This window comes from Mus caroli, chromosome 14, assembly GCF_900094665.2.
Source record: "Mus caroli chromosome 14, CAROLI_EIJ_v1.1, whole genome shotgun sequence".
Lineage (NCBI taxonomy): Eukaryota > Metazoa > Chordata > Mammalia > Rodentia > Muridae > Mus > Mus caroli.
The window spans coordinates 18,358,271-18,382,117 of NC_034583.1; the positions used below are offsets into that span (position 1 = coordinate 18,358,271).

General features: G+C 49.2%; 1 protein-coding gene and 1 pseudogene across 1 annotated transcript; one reads left to right on the forward strand and one right to left on the reverse strand.

Annotated features, from left to right (window-relative positions):
- Positions 1 to 4,956: 4,956 nt before the first annotated feature.
- LOC110309734 lies at positions 4,957 to 5,888 on the reverse strand (annotated as a pseudogene).
- Positions 5,889 to 15,298: 9,410 nt separating this feature from the next.
- Ppif (peptidylprolyl isomerase F) lies at positions 15,299 to 21,690 on the forward strand. The gene is made up of 6 exons (XM_021181771.1): positions 15,299 to 15,577; positions 16,664 to 16,694; positions 17,175 to 17,263; positions 18,803 to 18,899; positions 19,495 to 19,570; positions 20,696 to 21,690. The coding sequence occupies exons 1-6, from the start codon at positions 15,386 to 15,388 to the stop codon at positions 20,829 to 20,831; spliced, it is 621 nt and encodes a 206-aa protein (XP_021037430.1). The 5' UTR covers positions 15,299 to 15,385; the 3' UTR covers positions 20,832 to 21,690.
- The last annotated feature ends 2,157 nt before the right edge of the window (positions 21,691 to 23,847 follow it).

Consider the following 23,847-nt stretch of genomic DNA (forward strand, 5'->3'; position numbering starts at 1 on the left):
ATCAGCTCCTGCTCCCTGACCTCTCTGAGTTCCAGTCCTGACTTCCTTTGGTGATGAACAGCAGCATGGAAGTGTAAGCCGAATAAACCCTTTCCTCCCCAACTTGCTTCTTGGTCATGATGTTTGTGCAGGAATAGAAACCCTGACTAAGACAGTCCCCATCCCTCAAAAGAGACTCCATGTATCATAGTCACAAGGAGCAGAGTGCATCTAGGACCAACACAGAGTTTCACCCAAAGGATATTCCCAGAGGTACAGAGCGCATAGAGATGACTGATCTGATAATCCAAGTGGCAATCACAGTGGGTAGCCCTGGGGTCTCAACTTTTTGGTCACCCTTCAACATGGCAGATAAACCGTCCACCACCACCATACCAAATAAAAGAAGCATGGGACATATCTACTGGGACCCAAAGGATGCTCTAAGGCAATTTATGTTGGGATTGCTGTGGGTAACTGGGGCTACCCCACTTCCTGTCTTGGCTGTCCCTTCCACCTTACTGTCAGCTGTCTCTAATTCTTTTAGGTTCCCAGCTCAGTCCCAGCCTCTGTTCCCTGCTCCCTGGCATAGAGCAATCAAGTACAGCAATGGAGGAGGAAAGGACTAAAACATAACGGCTAACCTCAGTGACTCAGTTTTCTCATCTATACAATGGAGCTGGTGGTGATCTTTAGAACTAATGATCTTCCCATCTTCTATTACTGTAGAGACCCCAATATTCAGTGAATGGGAAGTACCTTGCCTGGTGCCTAATTAACACATTCTGTTATTAGTATTTAATGTCACTTTAATAATAAACACATTCCTCTTGCTTTCTCTGTGAGCTTCCTGGGAGCCCGAACCCGGCCCATCCTGCTCAGCTGCATGAGTGGAACCGGGAACAAAGCCTGACACGGAAGAAACCATGTTGAAGGGGTGAATGAATCGAAGTGAGTTGGCCACAGACCAGTTGGTCAGGGAGAGGGAGGAGCCAAAGGCCACACCCAGTTTGAGGCGGGATCTGGGCTAGGGCAGTGCCTTATCTGACTTTGTCTCAGTTAACCCTTTGATGGAAAAGACTGCATTTATTTCATTTACATTTCCCACATTTAAAAAGCATCCTCCTAGGCTAGGCAGCTAAAGAGCTTCTGGGGTAAAGACGAGGCTGGATGGCCCTGGGAATACATCTTTCATCAGGAGAAGGGTAAGTCTGAAAAGAGACAAATCCCAGGGGTCTGCCTCATGACCAAGCCCTATAATCCTATAAGCTATAAGCAGCTTGTGAGCTGTGAGCTGTGAGCTGTGAGCACGGAGGAAGGAGTTGTTTCACTAACACCTCTGTCAGGCACTGAGGCCCCACTGGGGGTCCTGACGTGCCCCCACCCCATTCACATGTTTAAGTTCTAACCCTAAGTTCAAGCTCAGACTTTAGTGAAAACTGTACTGTTGTACTGAAGATGTGGTCATCTGGGGCATCTTTAATCCAATTGAATCAGTGCCCTGAAAAAAGAGAGATTTAGCCATCTGTGCACACTTGTGATTTGCAATTTTGTGTTTGAGGCCTCAGCAAGACCCTGTTTCAAAAAGTATTAAAATTAGAAATTAAAGATAAATTAAGATGAGGAAATCTGGACCTTGGGACAGGTCGGCATGGGGACAGGAATATGAAGAGACACTGGGAGAGATGAGAGGAGGGTACAGGGTCCTCACTCCCAGCCCCCAGCACTGGGAACAATATGGTTCTGTGGTTTAAGCTTTCCACCTGTCATTCAGTTATGGCATTACAGCATCCCCAGTCAGAAATCCATGACCCACAAAGATTGACAGGGAGCTCTTCCTAGGCCCGTGGGGGCACTCAGCAAGCAGAACCAGCCTCGGGAAGGGAGAGGGCAGGGTGGAGTGAGCATGAGGCAGGAAGGCTGACGTTTCTCCAGTCAGTAAATAAGGCAGACCAAAGCTGCAATGTCTTTAGTATCACGATACCAGGAGCCACCTCAGCGAAGCCCATGGAGGTGTGGCACTTCGGAAGGCAGAGTCTATTAGGCAAGAAGCCTTGTGAGGAGTAGCCATGGTTGAGTGGTAGCCAACCTTCTCCAGGATTAGCCTGAGAGAAATTTACATAAGGGGAAGAGATGGATGGAAGAAGGAGATGGGAGAGAGGCCAGGCTATGAGTCAGGATGATACAAGTGACGGGCATGGAAGAGGAGAGGGAGGAGGAAGGAGGAAGGGAGAGAGGGAGGGGGAGGAGGCTAGGCTGGGTGTGGAGCTGATCCTAATCTTCAGAGACAGTCCAGAATGTCAAAATCTCAGGAATCAAAAGCCCTCAGAATAAAAATTCCTAAATCCTAAAAATCACAAATTCTGAAAGATTAAACTCTGGAATGTTGAAGTCCCAAAAGCTCAAGTCCTGAAAAGCACAATTCCTTCAGAGAAGAAAAAAAAAAGGAGCAACAAGCTGGATTCTGGGAATGGGATTGGTTATGCTAACCATGAAAACGTCAGTCTAAAAATGTACACTTTGGGGGCTGGAGAATGGTTCAGCAATTGAGAGAGCTCAGTGTTCCTGCAGAGGACTCTGGTTCCACTCCTAGCACCCGAGTGAGGTTGCTCACAGTCACCAGTAACTCTAGCTCTAAGGAATTTGCTGTCTCCTTCTGGCCTCCATGGACACCCAACACTCACATATACAAACCTACACACAAACAATGTCCTTTAAAAGCACTGTTTGGAGCCACCATGGTGGCTCTTACTTGTAACCACCAGTATTCAGAAGGATTCAGTTCCAGGCTACACTAAGCTACATGGATAGACTCTGTCTCAAACACCCCACCCCACCCCACCCCACCCCCACCCCAAAGTCTCTTTTATCCAAACTGCTGCCCTTTGCAGCAGAAGCTGTTGACAGGTTGGAACATAACCATGTACACAGGCGATGACAACACATGTGCTGTGTCCCCTCTCTATCGGCAGCAACACCTCTGCCACCTGTGTGTGTGCTCTGCATGGAAGGGCCAGGGGATGGATTTCCACACGACCTAAATAACCCAGCATGGGAGATGGGAAAGTGTCACAGAGAATGCTCATGTCGATGTACGTCAAATCACAGAGGAGTTTCAAAAGCAGCAGGCCACACAGGCGACAAGTGTGAACATGGCCCCTGTGGGGAGCTGGACCCTAGATCAATAATAAGACAACTACCAAGCAAGGCTGGGAAATCTGAGCATAAAGTCATCCAGCTATCAGCGACTGACTACATCTGTCTGTAACCTGCCCCTGGAATGCACTGGGTCGGGTGGCTAATTTCCTTTTTAATTATTTTTTTACTGCCCATCAGCATAGATTTTACAATTCACTATGCTGTATATTTTGTCTCCAAAGCAGTTCCAATACTCAAGTTCCAAATGATAGAATGATTTAGAGAAGTTGATTCACTTTGCGTATTTTTCTGTGGGCAAATTTAGCTGGGTAGACTTGCATTAGCATGTTGACTTGTGTGCAAACACTGAGCGCGTGTGTAAAAATGTCGAAACATCATCCAAGAGAAGTTCCTGATGTATGTTGTATTTATCAAAGATCTCAGCTCCTTAGGGATCTGTTTACACAGTGGAGGTTTGATTGAACTCATCAAAATACAGGCTGCCCATCACAATGGTTCAGATGACCCAGTTATAAATCTAGATGTGTACAACTGCCAACCGTCGTGATGTGCATCCACACATATCTGGCCTTTTGAATTATTTCTCTATTTTGTCTGCTTATCATGACTATAACTGGGTGACTGTCGTTGGTTTTTACCTGAGGTTTATGCGTGCAAAACTATGCATGTTGGAGCTGGCCATTCAGGTACTTGTCATAAAAGCATTAGAACTGGAGTTTAATCCCTAGAAACCATATTTTTAAAGTCCAGATGTGGTGGTTGTGTGCTTGCAGTCCCCGAGATGGAAGACAGAGACAACAGAATACTTGAGGCTCACTGGCCAGCAAATATAGTCTCAGTGAGCTTTGAGCCAATGCGACACTCTATCTCAAAGATAGCAGGCTCCTGAAGAACAAAATCCAAGGTTGACCTCTGGTCTTTACATGTCATGCACATGCATGTACATATGCACCTACATACACAAGTACACCTACATGAACATACACAGACTTCTCCTGCCCCACAAAAAATGCATGCCCTATTTGTGTATAGTATTGTAAAAGGTGGCTCATGAAGAGCTCTGTCATACTTTTCATGTTTCTCAAAGTAAATTCCCCTTAAAGTTAATGTCTTTTAAAGAATTTCTTTAAATTTTTTTCTAGAATTTTATTTTATTTATTTTTAGTCTCTGTTTAGTTATATTGAAAAGGAGCATTACTTTCCTGCATAAATGACAATCAATCATTTATTGGTTTATTTCATCTCCCCTAACACATCGGTCATTCACCATTTAAATACCTAACTGCATCAGAAACCGTTTGAACACTTTTTTCTCTTCCTGCCATAAAAGTACAGTAATTTGCCTTAAAAAATAAAATAAATAAACCTATGATCAAGCATCCTGGTTCTGCCTACGTTCCTAACGCTTCTGGGATAGACGTTTACAGCAAGTCAGCAGGCTGAAGCCGGGAAGCCAGTCTTCTACTTGAAAGTGCTGCACTCTGGAGTCTGTTCTCTGTACCCTTCTTCATGGCCTAACATATGTACAGCTGAAACTACCAACTCCAAACTATTACATAGTACTCATTTCTCTCTGTTCTGTTAGTTTAAGTAAACAAAAGTTACCTCTAACATATTCAGAAAAATACTTAAGCCTCAAGGTCCCCAATAATTTGGAGTACTGAACTAGATCCACCCTGACACTTCTGACAACAGAAGTAACTCTACTTAATGAGAGGTCTCCATAACCTGCTGTTAGAACCTACGCATACACAACACTGATAGCCAGTCACGGTTCACAAAGTTTACTCTTCAGGCAGTCCTTTGCCATTAATCAGCTTTAACTAGGCCAGAGTCCAGCAGGAAAGTGCACGGTGCACCAGATCCACCATCTCTTAGGTTGCTACTGTTTTCTCTTCTTTACTGAAAGGTTGTACTGAGCCAGGCTTTACCCATGACAGGCCAGCAACATGAACACTTTTATTGTGCTGTTCGTCAGGCTTCTTCTGAGTCAGCATCTTTTCTCTGGCCTCATCATGTACAGAAGGGTTCCACGGAGAAAAGCTAATGGCGTAGGGGTCTTCTATCTTCAGCTGGTCAAACAGACGAGCAGTACACACTTTAACACTGTCGACCACTTTACTTTTAAAAAGCTGAATGTCTTTTTTATACAGCACAGCAGCCTCTGGGTTTAGGGGGCTCGTCGGGTCGATCTTGTAGAAGACTCTCCTCACATACATTAACACCTGCCATATATGATTATGGTTCTGCCTCCACTTTGCGAACGCTCTTTTCACATCCAGCTCACCTGAGGTGGGATCAACTAGTGGGTGAAAGACCAGAATATCAAATGGTAAGCGCAGACAGTTGCCATCAGGATAGTTACCAAGAATATAAACACCATAAACTTGAATACGCCATCCTGATACAGCCCGTGCCATATGAATATTACTCCAAACCACACTACTGCAGAGCAGTAAGATGGCTGTATGTAGACTCCTGGCAGCTTTTGCCTCACTGCCAGAGTAAATTCTGCAAGAAGCGAATATTCCAGGTAGAAGGGTTCATAAGAGGCATGGGTGCCATTTGTTGACTGCGCTGCTGGGGCAGGAGACGTAGGCTTCGATATGGGTAGAGCATTTTGGGAAATAGAAGGTAGCTGTTTTTCTGGGTGCACTTTGTGGAAGACTGGTTTTCACATCTCCTGCTAATTAATGTCTTCTCTTCACCTTGCGCACAGAGCCTGCAGACATGCTCCATAAAAGGTTCATAACGTGTACTCCACACAAAGAACTCCAGCGCTGTGTCATCAAACTCTTCTGTCCTCGGCATTCACACTGGGTGCCCTCGGTGTGGAGCGCTGGGGGCCGAGCGCCACGGCCGGCCAACAGCATCTCCGGCTGTGGCAGCCCGGCCCCTGGCGCTCCTTTCCCGCAGAGCCCCGCCCCGCCCCCAATTTTTTTTTTTTAAGAATTATTTTATTGGGGGCTGGAGAGATGCCCTCTGCTTTTCAGGGATGCTGATTTGGCATCCTGGGTGTCCCAGCGTCTTTTTCTGACTTTACACGAGCATCTCCTCTCAGCTCTTAATGGCTCAGGAGGGGCAAGGTGATGGAGCTGGGGGCACTGGTTAAAGCTGTCCTTGCTGATCTCTGGAGGGTTCCATCTAAGGTTCTTGTTTCCATCTGCTTCTGGTCCATTTGCACGGTCTCTATTCTCATCTGATCCAACCACAAGGCTGCTAAGGCTCCAGGTTTATGGAGTACTCTGAGCTTTCCTGGACCTGTTGCGAGACTTTTCTTATTCCTTCTGGAACCCCATGACTGGGTGTAGGAGCTTGAACAGGCTCCAGTACTTGAACACTTGGTCTCAATTGGTGATACTGTTTTTGTTTGTTTGAGTCAGGGTCTCTCTCTCTCTATATATATATGGCTGTCCTAATTCACTATGGAGACCAGGCTGGCTTCGAACTTATAGAGAAATCTGTCTGCCTTTGCCTCTGCCTCCCTAGTGATAGGATTAAAGGTGTGCACCATCACACCTGATCAGTGGGTGGCATTGTTTGAGGGTGTGTGTGTGTGGGGGGGTGTTAGGAGGTGGAGCCTGGTTGGGAAAGTATGTCAGTAGAGGCGGGCTTTGAGAGTTTAAAGCTCTGTACCACTTTCAGTTCACTCTCTGTGCTCTGTGCTTCTGTTAGAAGACAGGAACTCTCTCAGCTTCCCGCCCCTGCTGATATACTTCTACTTGCTGTTAAAAACATCCCCACCACTCATCCCTCTGAAACCCTAAGCCCAAATACACCCTGCCTTCCATAACTGTTTCTGGTCATGATGTTTTATCATAACAGAAAAGCAATGAATACGCCAGGGGAGTATGGAAGCTTACCTGCCCAGACACACAAGGGAAGGGTGTGCTATGTTCTCGGCCTACCTAGGATCTACCCAGAAACAAGGCTGCGGGTGTTTCTCTTTGTCTGGGGTTCTCCTGACCTCCTTTTCATGGACCTAACTTACTTTCTTCCTGTCCGATCCCCTCTTCCTTCCAGCTGAGAGTCTTCAGCAGGCCTAGGGTGGGCCTAGGGTGGAAGGCTGGCCAAACAATCATGAATAACTTGCAGACCTATTATCTACATCCAAAAGTTTTATTCGAATCTCAAAACTAGACACCTGACACCTTGACGTTACTCCTGAAGGGTGTTTACTGGGAACACGGAGTGATAGGAAAACAAGAAAGATAGACCAACACAGGTTGCTCTGCCCCAAATCATGCCTGTGGAACCTTTTGCAACACAGATTTTTAAAAATAATTCATGTATTATTATTCACATGTGTTGGTGTTTTTGCCTGACTGTATGGCTGTGTGAGGGTGTCAGACCTCAGAATTACAGACAGTTGTTAGCTGCCATGTAGGTGCTGGGAATTGAACCTGGGTCCTCTCGGGAGAAGCAGTCAGTGCTCTTAACAGCTGAGCCATCTTTTCAGCCATTTGGGGGAAGTTGTAGGTCACCCAACCCACCCAACCCTGGCTGGTGGTGGTAAGTCACTGAAGGTGGCCCTGCTCCCAGTCTTATTCCGATCAACCAAGACATAAGACTTGCCACCTCACACGCTCTGCCTTGGCCAAAGTTGCCCCTGCTGCCATGGCTTCCTTGCCGGCTGGACTGTGCCCAGAGCAAGTCACTTTCCCTGAAGCTGTATCTGTTAGGTGTTTTGCCACAGAGATGAGAACTGCCACTAGCACCATCTCCAAACGCTCCCGTGCTCTCCCTTACACTTCCTGCTTGGAGAGCATGGGCTCTTTTGAAACCAGTAACAACAGCAACATTTCCTCCTAGCTTTTATGGTTTCACATTGCACTTCATTGGCCCCTCTGCCAATAGAGTTTGCACTTAGCGGCTGTACTCTGGACTCCATGCCCCTCCAGGCAACCTCCATTGAAGGGGCCTTAGTCACAGAGTTTCAGAACTGTAAAGAACCTCCCAGGTCACCTTGGACACACCCTGGACAAGCATCCTCTCTGTAGTATTTCTTGCATACCTCCAGACACGGGGAGCCTATTATTTCAAAGTACTGCAGTGCTGCCAATTGGTGGAAAGCTCTTTCAGCTCAAATAATGCAAACTTGGCTCTGGTCAGGCCTAGGGTGGACCACAGTGATTCTGTCATCATGCAGCTCTTATCTCTCTGGAGGTGGCAGCATGCCCCACTCCACCCCCTTCAGCAAACAAGTAAGTACAACCTGCTCTCTATACCCTGATTCACAGGCTCCTGTTTCCTTCCCCTGGGGCCTTCTGCTGAATGACTGAACAATCCCCAGGAGTTGAGGCCTCTGTGTGGTCTCCTGTGGGGCCCTGGGTGAGCCCAGGACCTATGATTTGCACTGTCTTCGGAAAACAACCTGTGGTGATTAAATATGAGGGCTGTCTGTCACAGAGATTGAGATTCAACTAAAATTCAACAACAGCAGCATTAGCAGAAGTCAAGTTCAGGCCCCAGACAGAGCTGGCCCAGACTGAGACTGTTAGGAAAAGCCACTTAACTTTAGCTGGTTCATGTCCCTCCCCTAACTTTTAGAGACCACATTTAGAAAGAGCGGGTATCACACTAGTATGTGTTCTCCGGGGCCAGGCAGGAGTTGAGAAATAGCGCAAGTGCTTGTGGCGTGCACTCTGTTAAGCTGTACAGAGGCCACCTGTTACTATTTTTACCCAGACATCAGCCTGCAGGGCTTTTTTCTAATTGGAAGAATAGACAGACACTGGTGACCAATTGTGGGTCATAGTGATTAGAAGGTAGACAATATGGATTAGCATGTAAACCTTGTGGCGAGATGGTGGACAGTATTCTAACAGAGGAAGGAAAGGCCTCCAGGGTTAGTAAGGGGGACTGAGAGGAGCAAGTCAGGAGACCGAGGAAAGCTGCAGTCTGTCAGAGGGGAGAGGGAGGCTGCAGAATTCCAAGGCTGTAGAATTCTGTGGCGGGCAGAGCTCAGGCACGTTCTGACCAAGCAGTCCTTGCAAAGGCCCAAGCCTCACACCTAGGCAAGCGGGCGTTGGCACCCTTGCTTTGGGATATCGGAGCACTGAAAACATTGCTATAAAGCATAAAAAGTAAATTAAGGTGGAGTTGTTACCTGCAAAGAGTAATTCTGGGCTGGCTCTCTCTGTTGACTCTGGGTGTGAACGGTACATACGAGTGTGTTCAGGGCGGCAGGCTTATGAGCTGCCCAGGTGTTGGAGGCCTGAGGACTGGCAGCACAGTCCTCTAGGACAGGAAGGCCTGGCCATGGGAGGAGAGTGCAGGCTGTGCACTGAATTGGCCCGAGTTCAAGTCTAACCCAATCTCCTGGAACCCTTCCTTACAGAGTTATTAAGACTAGTTGGACCAGGTGTGGTACACAGCTTTAACCCCAGCACGCAGGAGGCAGAGACAAGTGTGTCTTTGTGTGTTTAAGGCCAACCTGGTCTACATAGTAAGTTCCAAGACAGCCAGAGCTACTCAGAGAGACCCTGCCCCATTCACCCCCCCCCCATCTATGTAATTAAGCAGTGCCAGGCTAACTGAAGCAATAGCATCTGACACGATCTACCTCAGAGGTGTCCATTCTACATGGACCCACTAGTTCCTCCAGAAAGCCATGCAGTCAAGACAAGGTGGGAAGACCTGCACTTTCTACTTCGTCCTAGTGAGACCTTGGGTGAATAGCTAGCCCTCTCTGGGCCTCCATTCTTTCACTTGTAAGACAGGGACAGTACTCTCCAGGGCTGTTCTGAGATTAGAGGTAACATCTTGGAGCAAGGCCCAGCATGGTGTCAACAAGCAAGGTACTACCCCAAATGGCTCAGCTTGGCCTCCTTAAGGCTTCCTCCAGCGCTCCCCGTCTCTCTCCCCTTCTCCCAGTCCCTACTCATTTCCTGGAGCAAAACAAGGCAAATTGGCTTCATGCTTTCCCAGAGATAAGCAAGTCTTGTCTTGTTGAGCTCCTTCTGTGTCCCCGTGGTCTCTGTCAAGAGCAGCTGGTGGCACAAATCCGCTGAGATGGCCGGCCAGTAACTGTTAGGTGTGGGACAATGGGACCCTCTAAGGGCTGTGCCTGGGTGAACTGCTTTGGGAGTTAGCTACCTATTGCTGCAGAGCAAGTGACCCAAAACTTGGTGGCTCTAAGGGACAAATGTGCATTATTCCAGCCCTGCAGCTCATCACTCCGGCTGTGGGTCAGCTGGAGGCTTCTGCTCAGGAGGCTGCAGACCAGACGGGGCTCTTCTGGAGGTGATTCTCAACTTTCAAATACAAATGGTGGTTAGAAGGTTGCAGAAGACACACGTCCAAGATGTTGCATGTAGCTGCTGTCAGGCTTTGGTGTCTCTCCACAGGGCCTCCTGCTAGGCTTGTGCCCCCACACTCCCCCATGATATGACAGATGGTCAGGTGTGCATGTGTGTGTGTGTGTATTCATGCATGCATGTGTGTGCATGAGTGTGTGCGTGTGCATGTGTGTAAGAGAAAGGCAGAAGAGAAGGATGCTCTCAAAGAGGAGACACAAGTTCAGAGAAGAAATCACAGATCCACAGGTGGTCTTGGGGACTCCTTTTCCATTGGCTGAGTTCTGTTCATTACAATCAGGTGATTAGATAAGGACCATCCTCACAGAGATAAGTGTGTATCTCCCAGAACTTATCTGGAGCAGTTTACAGACCGCCTGCCTCCACGAGGGAAGGGGTGGGAAGAACGACTTTTTTTTTTTTTTCAGTACAACTTTCTTTTATACAATGGATAGAGCTCTGGGTAGCTGAGCCAAAGCTGGCTCCTATGTAGTCTCTTCTAGCCCCAACATAGAGCTCCCGCTGTATCCATGAAATGAGCATGCAGCCCAGGCCGGCTGGCCTTACTGCCTGTGGGTGAATAAGGCTGAACTCTACACTTGCATGTGCAGAGCCTTAAACTTTGATGTGCAAGGTGGGCTGAGGCTGGAATTGCGACACCCCTAAGGGAGCCATGGGCGAAAGGAGCAAAAATCTATGGTAAAACCACGAAGAATCACACCTAAGGTCACAGTGTCTGCCTTCAGATCCACTCCTCTATCCAGACATGGTGGAGCACCCTGCGATCCCAGTGCTCAGGGACAGGAGGATCACACATTTGAAGCTGGAGTAGGTTATATAGTGTGATGAGACTTTCTCAAAAACAAAGAAACCACTGATAACAACAAAACCTCCACCTCCCTGATTCTTCTGCCAGTCTGGACAGGAAGGTATTCATTCATTCATTCATTCATACACTCACTCACTCATTCACTCATTCATAGAGCCCCTGTTCTATTCAAATTCCATTCTATGTAACAAAAGCAATCCTCTGAAACAGATACAACCAACTCCTCTGCACAGGTGCAGAAACTGAGGTTCAAAGAAGCCAAAACAAACAAAACACCTCTGTGGATTTAAACAGCCTTCAGGGTGAAGCCACACCCTGTGCCCATTTAGGGCACCCACTGTCACTCCAGTGCTTCCTGCACTGCCTCTCTAGACAATCCCAGCCTATATACTAGCCACCGTACTCACACACCCTCATGCATCACACTGCCCAGCACCTGCTCTATGGATATGTGGTGGATATGTGAATATGTGGTGGATATGTAGATATGTGGTGGATATGTGGAGAATATGTGGTGGATATAGGATGGGTATGTGGTAGAAATGTGGTGGATATGTAGATATGTGGAGGATATGTGGAGAATAGTGGTAGATATGTGGTGGATATGTTTTCCATGGCTCTTATTTCATCTTATATTAAAATTAATTCCCAAGCTGAATGAGGAGGCAAACACCTGAAATCCCTGTACTTGGGAGGCACAGGCAGGGGAATTTATGTACATTCAAGGTCAACCTGATATATTTAGTGAGCTATAGGCCATTCAGGGCTATACAGCAAGACCCCTGTCTCAAGCAACCAAAGAAGAAGAAAAGAAAAGAAAACAAAGAAAGAAAAGAAAAAGAGAGAGAGAAGAAATAGTTTCCACTGTGGCTCAGTTGGTATAGTGCTTCACGGGCACTCGCAAGCCCTGAGCTTCAATCCCCAACAGCATTTAAACCAGGTGTGTGGTGCACATATGTAATCCCAGCATTCATCAGGGAGACAGGAGAGTCGGAAATTCAAATCATCATTGATTAAACAGCATGCTTGAAGTTAGCCTGGGCTACATGAAACCCTGATTTATAAGAGGGGTTCTGGAGAGATGCTTCGAGAGAACTTGCTGTTCTTCTAGAGGACCCACGTTCAGTTTTTAGCACCCAAATTAGGTAGCTTACAGTTGTTCAGGGGATCTGATGTCTTCTTCTGGCCACTATGGGCACCTGCACTCATGTGTGCATACCCATACAGAGATACACGTATACATATACATTCTTAAATTGTTGGAAACTTCAAGTGTTCTGCTCTTCTGTGAGGGCCTAGCTAGCTGCTCCCATGGTCCAGCCTATGGAGGGGAAGCATGCCTCAGCCACTCAGACAGCATTTATCTTCTACCCACTTCTGGTCTTTGCCAGCTTGCATTACTCCTGGCTCCCATGGGCACCTGAGTTTGCAACCCCAAGACACAAGTTTGATCTCAATCTCTCCTGACTGCTTCTTGGTGCTATGAGGTCCCAGCAAGTTGTCCCAGGGTCCTCAACTGTCAGTACTCGTGAATAAGAAGCCACCTGGACATCTGGGGAGAAACTTCTGAAGATGACCCAGTCTATCAGCAGCTGGGGAACCAGCAGAGTATGTAGTCTCATCTGGGCCCAGTGTCTTCAGGGCCGGGCATATGCTTAGCTGTACACAGCTTAGCTTGAGGACTGCCTCTCCAGAGACCAACTGAGGACAGGGCAGGCAAGAACGACATCAGAATCCAGCTCGTGGTGAAGATGGAATTCGTCTCTGGCTCACACAAGGGGAGTGCAAATGTGTTTGCCAAAGAGCTGGAAGAAGTAACGTGAGGGAAGGCATGTAGACAAGGGAGCACTGTACGTCGGTGACTCCCCAGTGCTACCCATGACATCGGGCCTCAGCCTGGCCGTTAGAGACCTCTGTGATGGTCCTCTCCTGGCGTTTTCCATTTATGTTTAAGATCACAGCCTTTCCTCAAGGATGCCCTGACTAAGCCCAGCCAGGGCTGTTGTAGGCTCATCCTTCGCTCTTGGGATAACCTCTTCACAATCGTGCCCCTGTTGTACCCAGGAGTGGTCATGTCCAGGCTGATTTTCCGAGATAGAAATCACCTCCCCTGTCTCCTGGGCTCCTAGTTACCGTATTTTCTGTTTTCCTACACTGTCCTCCAAGGCTTCTCTCCTGCCCTGTCCCAGTCTAGATCCATGATGACTGTCAGGAGGGTCTGGCAAGCAGTAACAGTGACTGTGAAGTCAGACAGGTTGGTCTCAGCCAAACACACTCCCTTTGACAAGTCACTGCCACAGTGTGGGGGGTGGGAAAGAGCTGCTTCTTGGGCCACATGCTAAGCCATGGGGAAGGTCTGAGGCTGGGAAGGAGTCTTGTGAAGGAAGGCTCCTTCTCTTCTGGGGTGGGACCTGCATACTTTAACACAGCAGGAGATCCATCCTCACCTCTGCAGGCTCGAAGGACAACAACAAGTTTCCACAGCTCCCATTTGGGGTATGTTAGACCAATAGGAGTCAAAACCTACAGGAGTGGACAGGCTACAGAAAGCCTGGGTCTTTTGGATGCTTTCTAGCGGGGCACGTGTGGTGCTTTCTCTCCACTCCTTTCCAGTCTAAGTGTGCACTGCTGTTGCATAGATTTTAGAAAATGTGCCAATGGCTCAGGCAGAGCGGAGGGCAAGTGAGTTCCCCTTGCAGGCAGCTCCCTTTGATACACACTGACAAGAAAAGAGGGGGCCCTCTGTGGGGCTGGGTGAGGCCCACCCTAGACTAGGGCCTGGTATACAACCCATCAAGGCCAGTAGCACAAAGCAGAGAGCTCTGGACCCCCACAAGAGGGTTCAGGCTGCCATGTGTGAGGCGGGGAGCGTGCCCTGATTTCATAGACTACTTGGACCAGCCTGGCTTCTCCACACCTCCCCACAAACTGAATCTTGGGTGGAGCAGGCCAGGCTCCTAAGGCTTTCAGCTCCTTTCCTGTTCCCATCTCTCAGGACCTTGGGACCTTGCACTGGAGCTTCCCCGCTATGCTCTGAGCACACAGTCTAGATTATGCCCATCGCTGTTGAACACAGAACAGCATTTAACAGTTAACAAATGCTTCTCTCTCTTGTTTGTTTATCCTCAGAACAGGTATGAGTAGAAAGCAGGGTAATTTCTCATCACTTCCTTGGTTGCAGGACTGGCTGAATCCAGCAGTAGGGAACCAGGGTTTTCTAGCCCTAGTTAGAGCCTTTTTCTCTTTCTGCGCCTCAGTTTCCTAACTGTGTTGGCTCACATGCTCTCGCTGGCTGGCATTCATTTGATTCCCAGGTTGCTGCTGTGCCCAGTACACCAGGGTTTAAATTCCTGCCTGTGGCTCTTCTGCAGGCTCCTTTCCTTTTGTATCACACACTGCCAACTTCCTGGCATCCCTAGAGAATGGTTACTTAGGAAGTTACCTGCAGGTGTGGTGCCGTTGGCAAGGAAGTTTATTCCAGGTGGATGTAAATCTAGGGGGGATTCTAGGGGGTGTAAATCTAGCCCCACACTCTGCTGGCCTGGCCGGAGGTGGTGGGAACAGACAAGGGCTGTCAGAGTGGGCTGGGACTGAGGCCTGGCAGATGCACTATTGGTTCGGCAAACTGTATTTTCAGTCCTGGCGGAGGGTCTGGTCTCTAGAAGCAAACAGAGACAAACTTAGCCCTAGAGCCTGCGGCCTGAGGTCACCTTGTGGGTGTCTTAGACTGTATCTCTGCTTCTCTGTTCTTTCTGTTATCTCTCCCTTTCTGATCCACCTCAGATTCCCCCACCTCCACCCCCCACGTCTTTCTGAATCTCAGGATCAACCCTTCTCTTGGTCTAGAGGCACTTTCAAAGGACTTCCGGCTCAGTGTGTGGGGATAGAGGGCGGGCCACAACACACGAACCGATTGCGCTGCTAGCGGCTACCGGCAGGGGACGCTAGCGAACAGGTTCCGCGGGGGCGCGGCGGAGGCGTGGCGGGGAGGCGTGGTCTCGAAGCCAGCCGACCAATAAAGGCAGCGGCGCGCGGCCTAGGTATCGCTTCCTGGGTCGTACGACCTTGCCAGTGCCTGCTCTGAGTTCTTCCGCGCGCCCTCGCCCGACCCGCGACAGCGATGCTAGCGCTGCGTTGCGGCCCCCGCCTGCTCGGTCTGCTCTCCGGCCCGCGCTCCGCGCCGCTGCTCCTCTCCGCGACCCGTACCTGCAGCGACGGCGGAGCCCGCGGCGCGAACTCTTCCTCCGGGAACCCGCTCGTGTACTTGGACGTGGGCGCCGATGGACAGCCGCTCGGCCGCGTGGTGCTGGAGGTGAGGCTTGGGCATTTGGGAAACCTGGACTTCCCGGACCCTGTACTGTGCCTGGCACATCAGGTGACCTTGAGCCTCAGTTTCCCTCTCTCAGAAGAGGCGGCATCAGCTTGGTCCGTTCGGGGCTCTTCAAAACCCTGGGGGGTGTGGAGGAAAAGGTCAAGGTCAGATCGTACTGAGTGACAGCCCACTGACCGGCCAGGACCGACGTTGGGCTGCCTAGACCCTCTGCGTCCGAGGTTGGACCCAGAGCTCTGGGGTGGGTGTCTGAGGTCCAGGTGTTGCCAGGTGCTCACGTGGTGGCCTGAGCGCACTCCGGATCCGCCCCCAAGGCCTGGTTGCCTAAGAAGAGACACAGGGAATGCAAGTGAGAAGGTTCTGGGAGCCCAAACCCTCTCCATTCCCTGAGGTCGACTATCAGCTCCTGTTTGACCCTTAAAAAGAAAAGTAGGAAACAGTCACTAAGGTCAGGAGGCCATCCCAGGAGCCTTTAGGCTGTTCTGCTTTGAACAAAGGTACCAGTTAGACTGCCGATCGACTGGGGGAGGGGAGCTGGCATTTTTTATTATGCCTCATTTTCCTCGTTTGGAAAATGAGGAGTACCCCCCCCCAACTCCATTTGGTGAAGAGGGATTCTTAAGAGAAGTTGAGAGGCAAGAGACAGGCTTGGATGAGGCTGTAATTATCCCTCAACGGTCCCCTCCTCCTTCCCTTCTGTGAGCCTCAGTTTCCCCCAGCACTGAGGAAGGTCAGCTGATTCTGATGTGATACTTACTCTTGGTCCAGGGACTCGTGCCGAGGACCTCCAGCTGACATTTCTGTCCCGGATGTGGGCCAGGATGGCACTAGTTTCTTCTGATAAGAAACTAAGGCTTCTCAAGCAAGCTTTGGTTGGGTTCGGGAAGCAGCTGGCAGAAACGATAGCGGCTTTGGCAGTTCCGAGGAGGGTTGGTGGTCATGGAAGGGAATGGCCCTGTGCTTCTTTGTCATGATGCCCTGGCCTCTGGGTGTGAATGGTGAGGGGGATCTTTCTCGCACCTGCTTCTGGACTGACCATCCTTTTCTGTTCCTTTTCCTTCGCCATAGTTAAAGGCAGATGTCGTGCCAAAGACTGCAGGTAAGGCTTACGTAGAAAGTGAACCAGGCAAGGCTGGTGGGCTTGGCATGGAGTTAGGACTTAGATTATGATCGTATGGGAGTCTCAACCTAAGCACAGGTGATGGGTACCCCGAGGCAGCCTTTTGTCCCTCTCTGGACCTTGTTGTCAACTCTGCTAACCAGTCTCAGAGTAGCTAGACATCTCAGAACCAGGGGAAGGCCCATGTAAGCTCTCAGAGATAGCTTCCTCCCACTTCTCCATGACAGCACAGGGCAGGGTTAGGTAAAGTGTTTGGGCTCTTTGCTCTGTTATCCCGGCTGGCACAGCTTAGAGCTTGGATTCTAGTCATAGCGCTTCACACTGGCTCAAGACAGAAAGGTGATCAGGAATGGACTCAGGAAGAGGGGCAGGGCTTTTCCACATGTAGCTCACCTGGGGGATCAGCAGGGAAGATTGCCTGCCCCTAACCTGCCTCTCTCTTTCTCTCTCTTTCTTCAGAGAACTTCAGAGCCCTATGCACTGGTGAGAAGGGATTTGGCTACAAAGGCTCCACCTTCCACAGGGTGATCCCAGCCTTCATGTGCCAGGTAACAGGAACATGGCCTCTGCTGTGAGTGGAACCGGCAGTATAAATGCCGAGGGAGTAATTGGGATCACTGGTGGGCGAGCTGGGCCCTGGTTCACGGAGGAGACACAGCACAGGGCTGCTGGTGGTGGTGGACCTTGAGGCTTTGAAGGGCCATCAGAGTTAGACCGCCTCTAATCTTGGTATTCCATGTGCCCTTGAGCACTGGGCATGGGAAAAGAGACAGGGCGGGGATAAGATGGCTAAATCATCATTACACATGCTGGGACTTGGAGGTGCCTTCCCAGGGAAGGGAACAAACATGTCAGTATTGCTGCATCAGGTTTCCAGCTAGGTGTTGGCAACAAAACCCTCATGGGCAGACTCAAGGTTGGAGGTTGATGTGTGGAGACCAGGAGAGCTTGAGGCAGGCATGGATGTCTCGGCCTCTCTGAAGTCCTCTCTGCCTGTTCTCTCCACTGTAGCCAAGCAGCAGTGGGTTGGAGCTGTGCCTACTGTCACTCTACAGTGCTTTGGTTACGCATTGGGTGTGACAAAGTGAAGGAGAGGTAGGCAGAGCTGTGGCTGTGGCTGTGGCATAGAAGTGTTCCTAGACTCTTCTGGGCAAGAATTGCAGGCAGGTCTTCCTAGGCTGTCTGGACTGTAAAAGTTAGGGCTTTCTTAAGCCCACCCTTGCTCTGATGAATGACACAGAGACCTTTATATTTATTAAAAGCTTCAGGCAGTGTAGCTGGGCGGATTCTGAGCTATTCTAACACTACAGTACTGGCCTTGAACTACTTCCCAGCCACGTGGCTTGTTACCTGCCATCTCTGTCTCACCCTGGCACCTCCTTCATCATTCATGTCCCAGTGGCGACTCCCCTTGTCCCCTCTGAGACCCTCTCCCTCTCTCTGGGCACCAAGTCCCGCCTTTTCTTCTGCCGAGCTACAGGCTGTTCAGCTCTTTATTTTAGTGATCGAGTACAGTGTTTTACAAAATACTGAGTCAGATGTGTCATGATAATGACAATACCAAAATCCAGACTGCAACCAGAATCTGGATACAGAAATCAGCGATTGAGTACACAGTGCACAAAAATATCCTCCGACACTGAGCAGGCTCTGAGAAAAGTACCTACCCCCATGGAGCATGTGTCTACAAAGCTGTTGGGCTTTGGGAGGGTGATGCTGGAGCATAGAAGAGGATTCAGCCTGGGAACTGGTCATCTCCTACTGCTCTGAGAACAGGACTCCTGGTCACCTGCTTGTGGTCCTCTTAGGAATTGTGGATTGAGAGTCTGAATAGCTCAGGCACGTTTCTTGAGGTTTACAGAAAAACACTAGCTCAGACAGGAAACTTACTGTTCAGAAACCAGACTTGTTACGGCATGGTTACAGAAGCTTGGTTTTAGTTTTGCCCAATTTATCTTAGTCACTGGATAGTTGTTGGCCCTTTTGCCTGAGGGCGAGCCTTGAGAACGTTGAGGGCTGTCTTCCTAGGGGACCCATGTCCCTCTGCCAGCTGTGTGGTAATTAGTTACAAGGTACTCTGTGTACAGGCTGGCGACTTCACCAACCACAACGGCACAGGAGGAAAGTCCATCTACGGAAGCCGCTTTCCTGATGAGAACTTCACACTGAAGCACGTGGGGCCAGGTATGTGGGTCTGAGCCCTGTCCAGTGCTCTTGCTGTTCTTCCTGTCGCTATGGTCCACACTTGCCCGGCATCCTTGTCATGCTCCTTCTGTTAGCATCCAGGCAGCTCAGCATCTCTTACTGGGTTTCTCTAGAACTTTCTCATTCATTACTCTGTAAAAACCAAACTTCCCATTGTAATTCCAGCACTTGGGAAGCCGAGGTGGGAGAACCCAAAGGTCAAGGCCCTCTTGGGCTTCAAAGTGAGACTTGTTTCAACAAACAAAAACCAAACAGACTTCCCTATGGGAATTTGGTTGGGGAGTCTTTAAGCAGAACCCAAGGCAGAGTGTGGGAGAGTCTAGAAGCCATAGCTGGGGTTCCAATCAGCACCCCCACTGTAACCCCTGAACTCTTTCCACCGTGGCTTCCCCCATTGAGAGCCAGCTGTCAGTTAAGGCACACAAGCTCCGGGGACTGTGTCAGCTCTGGTTCTCTGGTCCCAGGATCTGCAGGTTCACGCATCCTCAATGGAGTGTGAGCCACCTGCTCTCCCAAGCAACGTTTCAGGTGAGGTACCTCCTGGGGACACAGCTCACCTGTGCTTGTCTTACAGGTGTCCTGTCCATGGCGAACGCAGGCCCCAACACCAATGGCTCTCAGTTCTTTATCTGCACGATAAAGACAGACTGGTGAGTACATCACACGCAGGGCCTCTGAGAAGGAAGCTAGAGGAGGTCACAGTCAGGAGCTTGATCTGCAGCTGGCCCGTCTGCTCTGGGCCAGTGGCTTGCTTCTCGCTGTGTGTCTGTCTGAGAGACAGGGAGGAATCGAGGCACAGTTTTGTTTTTCTGTGACTATGTCCCACCTCTCTACCCCAGTGGTGCTGTTGGCTAGAATTTGATTTGTGTCTCACCTGCACACACACTGAATTTGGGGAATGCTTCAGTAAGTGGCCTCACGGTGGTCTGAGTGGAAGCCACTTTGCCTGGCTTACCCTGCTGTTTCCTTGGCTTGCCTCTGCTACAGAATGTGCTTATGGAATCATGGCTTGGGAGGAATAGTTTCCTCACACTGTTAGCATGGCCGCACATGGCTCCCAGACCTCCCAGCCTCCTTTCCCACAGTCCTGTGCTGTCTAAGAATGCCTTTTCCCTGGTAAAACTTGCACTAAGCAGCACCTTTCTCTGCATAGAGTCCTGAGTATCCCAGGCCCCGGGTCCCAGGAGGCCAGAGGCAACAGCTGACTGAGAAGTTTAGAAAACCTGTGTTCACAACTTTAAGGAAATCTAAGTGATGGGATGACAGTCACACAGGGCTGTCAGGGCCGGGCATGTTGGTGCCGGCCCCATCTTCTTTGCTCCTTCCATGGAAGCCTTGATGGGCCTTAAAGCTCTGCCCCAGGCTATCCTCATTCTCGGCTGTGCTGGAGCTGAGCTAAGTCCCTGTTCTGTTCTTGGAACTCACAAATCGTGAGCTACTCAACACCTCCAGGCTTCTCACACTTATTTGGTGCTCAGTTTGCCATAGTCTGTTGTGCAGATGTCTTGCTTTTTTGAGTGCTGCAATGCCCATCATTTTCCTGGGCAGAATGAGAACAACCCACTTCTCATAAGTAAGGTCACCAAAAGTCAGATCAGGCTGCAGGACAAAGCCCAGGGTGACAGAACTGGGAGCCTGGAATCCAGTGGAATGCAGTTGGAGAGCTCACAAACCGTAATTAGGCTTTCAAGGTAGGGGGGGTGCCTTTGGCAAACAATTCTGCCGAGTGGCCAGGATGCTGGGTGTTTTCTTATTTGGCTCAACCCTCCCCACAGGCTGGATGGCAAGCATGTCGTGTTTGGCCATGTCAAAGAGGGCATGGATGTTGTGAAGAAAATAGAATCTTTCGGCTCAAAAAGTGGGAAGACGTCTAAGAAGATTGTCATCACAGACTGTGGCCAGTTGAGCTAACTCACAGCCAAGGTGCTAGGACAGCAGCAGGCATCCATGTCTTGATTCACCCAGGTTCTCCAAAGAACAGTTTGTACCCACTTCTACTGAGTCTAAGGAAGGCCACTCAGGCATGGTCCTCCCAGGGACCATGCTGCTCTCCACTGTCCATCCTTCCTCAGATCCCGTTTCTGGGCATCAGTATGGCCATCGGGCCATGTACCCTCAGCCGACGTCCCCGTGATTGCCATGTGCGTGTGCCTTGGACATTGGCAATGCTGACCAGTTAGTCAGGGAAGGCTCCTGACTCTTTTCCTTGACCAGTGGGGATAGCAGTTGCTATTTAATGTTGTCTTCCTCCTTGCAATAATTTAACATAGAATTCAAGATCTCATAGAAACAAAGCTGTGACACTCATGGCACTGTCCATGTGTGACCTGTGTTGCTGTGACACAACTGCTGTGACCCGAGTTGGCACAAGCCACAGACACCCCCAACCCCCCACCTCCCACCCTGGCTTCTGAGACATCACTCAGGGCTCTTGTGAAAGTCCCAATGCCAATGCCTTCCCTCCTGGTCACTGTGAATCCTGCTGGCTGCTGCTGTGATTTTTGAAAGGAGCCTGTGAAATAGAAGCAGCAGGACCTGGGAACAGACCTGTGAGCCCGGTCTGTCTGCTCAATGTGAATTCCCGTGGTCAAAACTTACAGACACTGCCTGACTTCATGCTGTTCTCAAGAGGGAAGTGTTTTCTGGCAGGCTTTGCTTTTTCTGTATGTTGAATAAATCCAATCTATCAATAATATATATGTAAAAGATTTCTGGGACAGACCTTTCTGTTCATCTCAAATGTGATACATAAATCCTATTTTCTATAAAATGGCTGTCTCTGGTTTTAGAATGAAATTTACATCTTTGGGGCTCATTTGTTTTTGTGACAGGGTCTTGCTGTGTGGTCCAGGCTGGCCTAGAACTTGCTGTATAGCCTTGGCTAGCTTCATACACTCTTGACCTTCCTCAATGCTGTTGGGATTACAGGCATGGAACATTGACTCCAGCTGGGGCCAGTCTTGGAGTTACTATGTATTAGGTTCTATGCTTTGAACTGTTTTTTTTGTTTGTTTGTTTTGTTGTTTTATGATGCTAGGGCCTTTGTGCACACAAGCCACACTCTCAGCCTTATTGTAAGGAAATCCGTGTAGAACATTCTGCGTCCTAATCCCAGGTACTAGCTCAGAAGCCACTGAGAACATCCTTGTTACTATCTGTCCTGAGGGATGATCCAGACAGTCCCCACCGTGAGCACTACCTCTAGGTGAAGTCCCAGCTATGCTTAGTGATTGAGCTTCAGTTTCTCTCAGCTACATAATGTGTACATGACATCTAGGTCTGGAATTGGGTATGACCCATGTGAGGTGCATGGTCTTGGGCCTGATGTATCATCACAGCAATCTCTGGGTAATGACTTACAAGAGGGTGACATTTCCCATGTGTCAGAGATCCTTAGGAAAGGGGGCTTATCTAAGCAAGGAGCTGAGATCGCCAAAGGTTAGAGGTGGATTTTCCTCTCATGCTTGGTCACTGAAATGTGGAATTCTTCATTGCTGAATTCTCAGGGAAGAGAGGTTTGGGGCAAGCACATGACTAAGAGTTTCCTTAGGTGGGTAGGGACATAGCATAGCTCATGGAGAAGAGATGTGGGCTCTGGCTGCGGTGAGTAATGCATTCATGCCATATAGAATTCCTGAATCAGGTGATGTCAGGTTAGAGGTGGGCGTGGTCACTCTGACATCATAGAGGTTAGGCTGAGTCTTCAGTCTTGGAGTTTCCATGAAGTCAGAGCTCAGCTCCTTGGGTTGAGAGTTTGGTTGGCGTAGTAGTTAAAGCCATTTTGGGAGCAGCCAGCATCCTCAGAACAGCTGGCTGTGATGGTGTGGACCCTGAGCAGGCATTCTGTGCCCGTGTCCACGAGCCTCTGCAGTCCTTTCTACTGTGGGGCTGCCGAGGGACTTCATTTGAGGCGCAGATCTCAGCTGACTAATAACTGATAATCGCGCAAGCACAACAGCGTACAGGTGAGAAGATGAGGCTACAGGCTGGTTTGTGATTAATATAGACAATATGTCAAACGGTTGGCAAAGGACAGAACTCTTGAGCTCTTGGTGGTACAGAAAGTACACACGAGCTTCTTAGGATCATTACCTAAAATCTTGAGGTCACACAGGTACTTTACCTGTGACCCCAAACCCTCACCTTTTTGTTTAGTTGTAGGCTAGGTTTACATTGTCCACAGTGGCCTTGAAGTTACTCTATGGCCCAGGCCAACTTCAAACTTGTGACTCTTTTTGCCTTGGTCCTTTGAATAGCTTTGATTATAGGCTTATCCCCAACCACTTTAAAAGTATTTTAGGAACATTATTTATTTACTCACTTTAAAATTTGTGTATTTCTGGTACAGGTCAAAGATGTGTTGTTGTTGTTTTTGGAGTTGCCTGCTGACCTGGGGTACTCCAGGCACCCAGGACAAGTCAAAGGGAAAGCCATCCCTCCTTGAGCTGTGACCTGCCTCCTGTCAATTTCAGAGGGGTCCAGACTTAGAAGGTGGGAGGGCTTGTGTTTCCTGAGGATGTGTGTGTTCTGTCTCCATCCAGTGGAATCTAGGGGTACAGCAAGCATGTAAGAATTTTCTGAAAACCACTCCCTAAAGGCAGAGGCAAGGTCGTCCTCTGCAGCTCTCGGCAATTTTCAGAGGCCCAAGCCAGGTTTTGGTTTTTATGTGAAGCATCTTTTAAAGTAACACAGGAAATCCTGGCTTGTTGCTTGCTAGTAAGTCCTCAGTACCTAATGTGTGCATACATACATCAGTAGCCCTCAGTACCTAATGTGTGCATACATACATCAATAGTCCTCAGTTCCTAATGTGTGCATACATACATCGGTAGCCTCAGTACCTAATGTGTGCATACATACATCAGTAGCCCTCAGTACCTAATGTGTGCATACATACATCAGTAGCCCTCAGTACCTAATGTGTGCA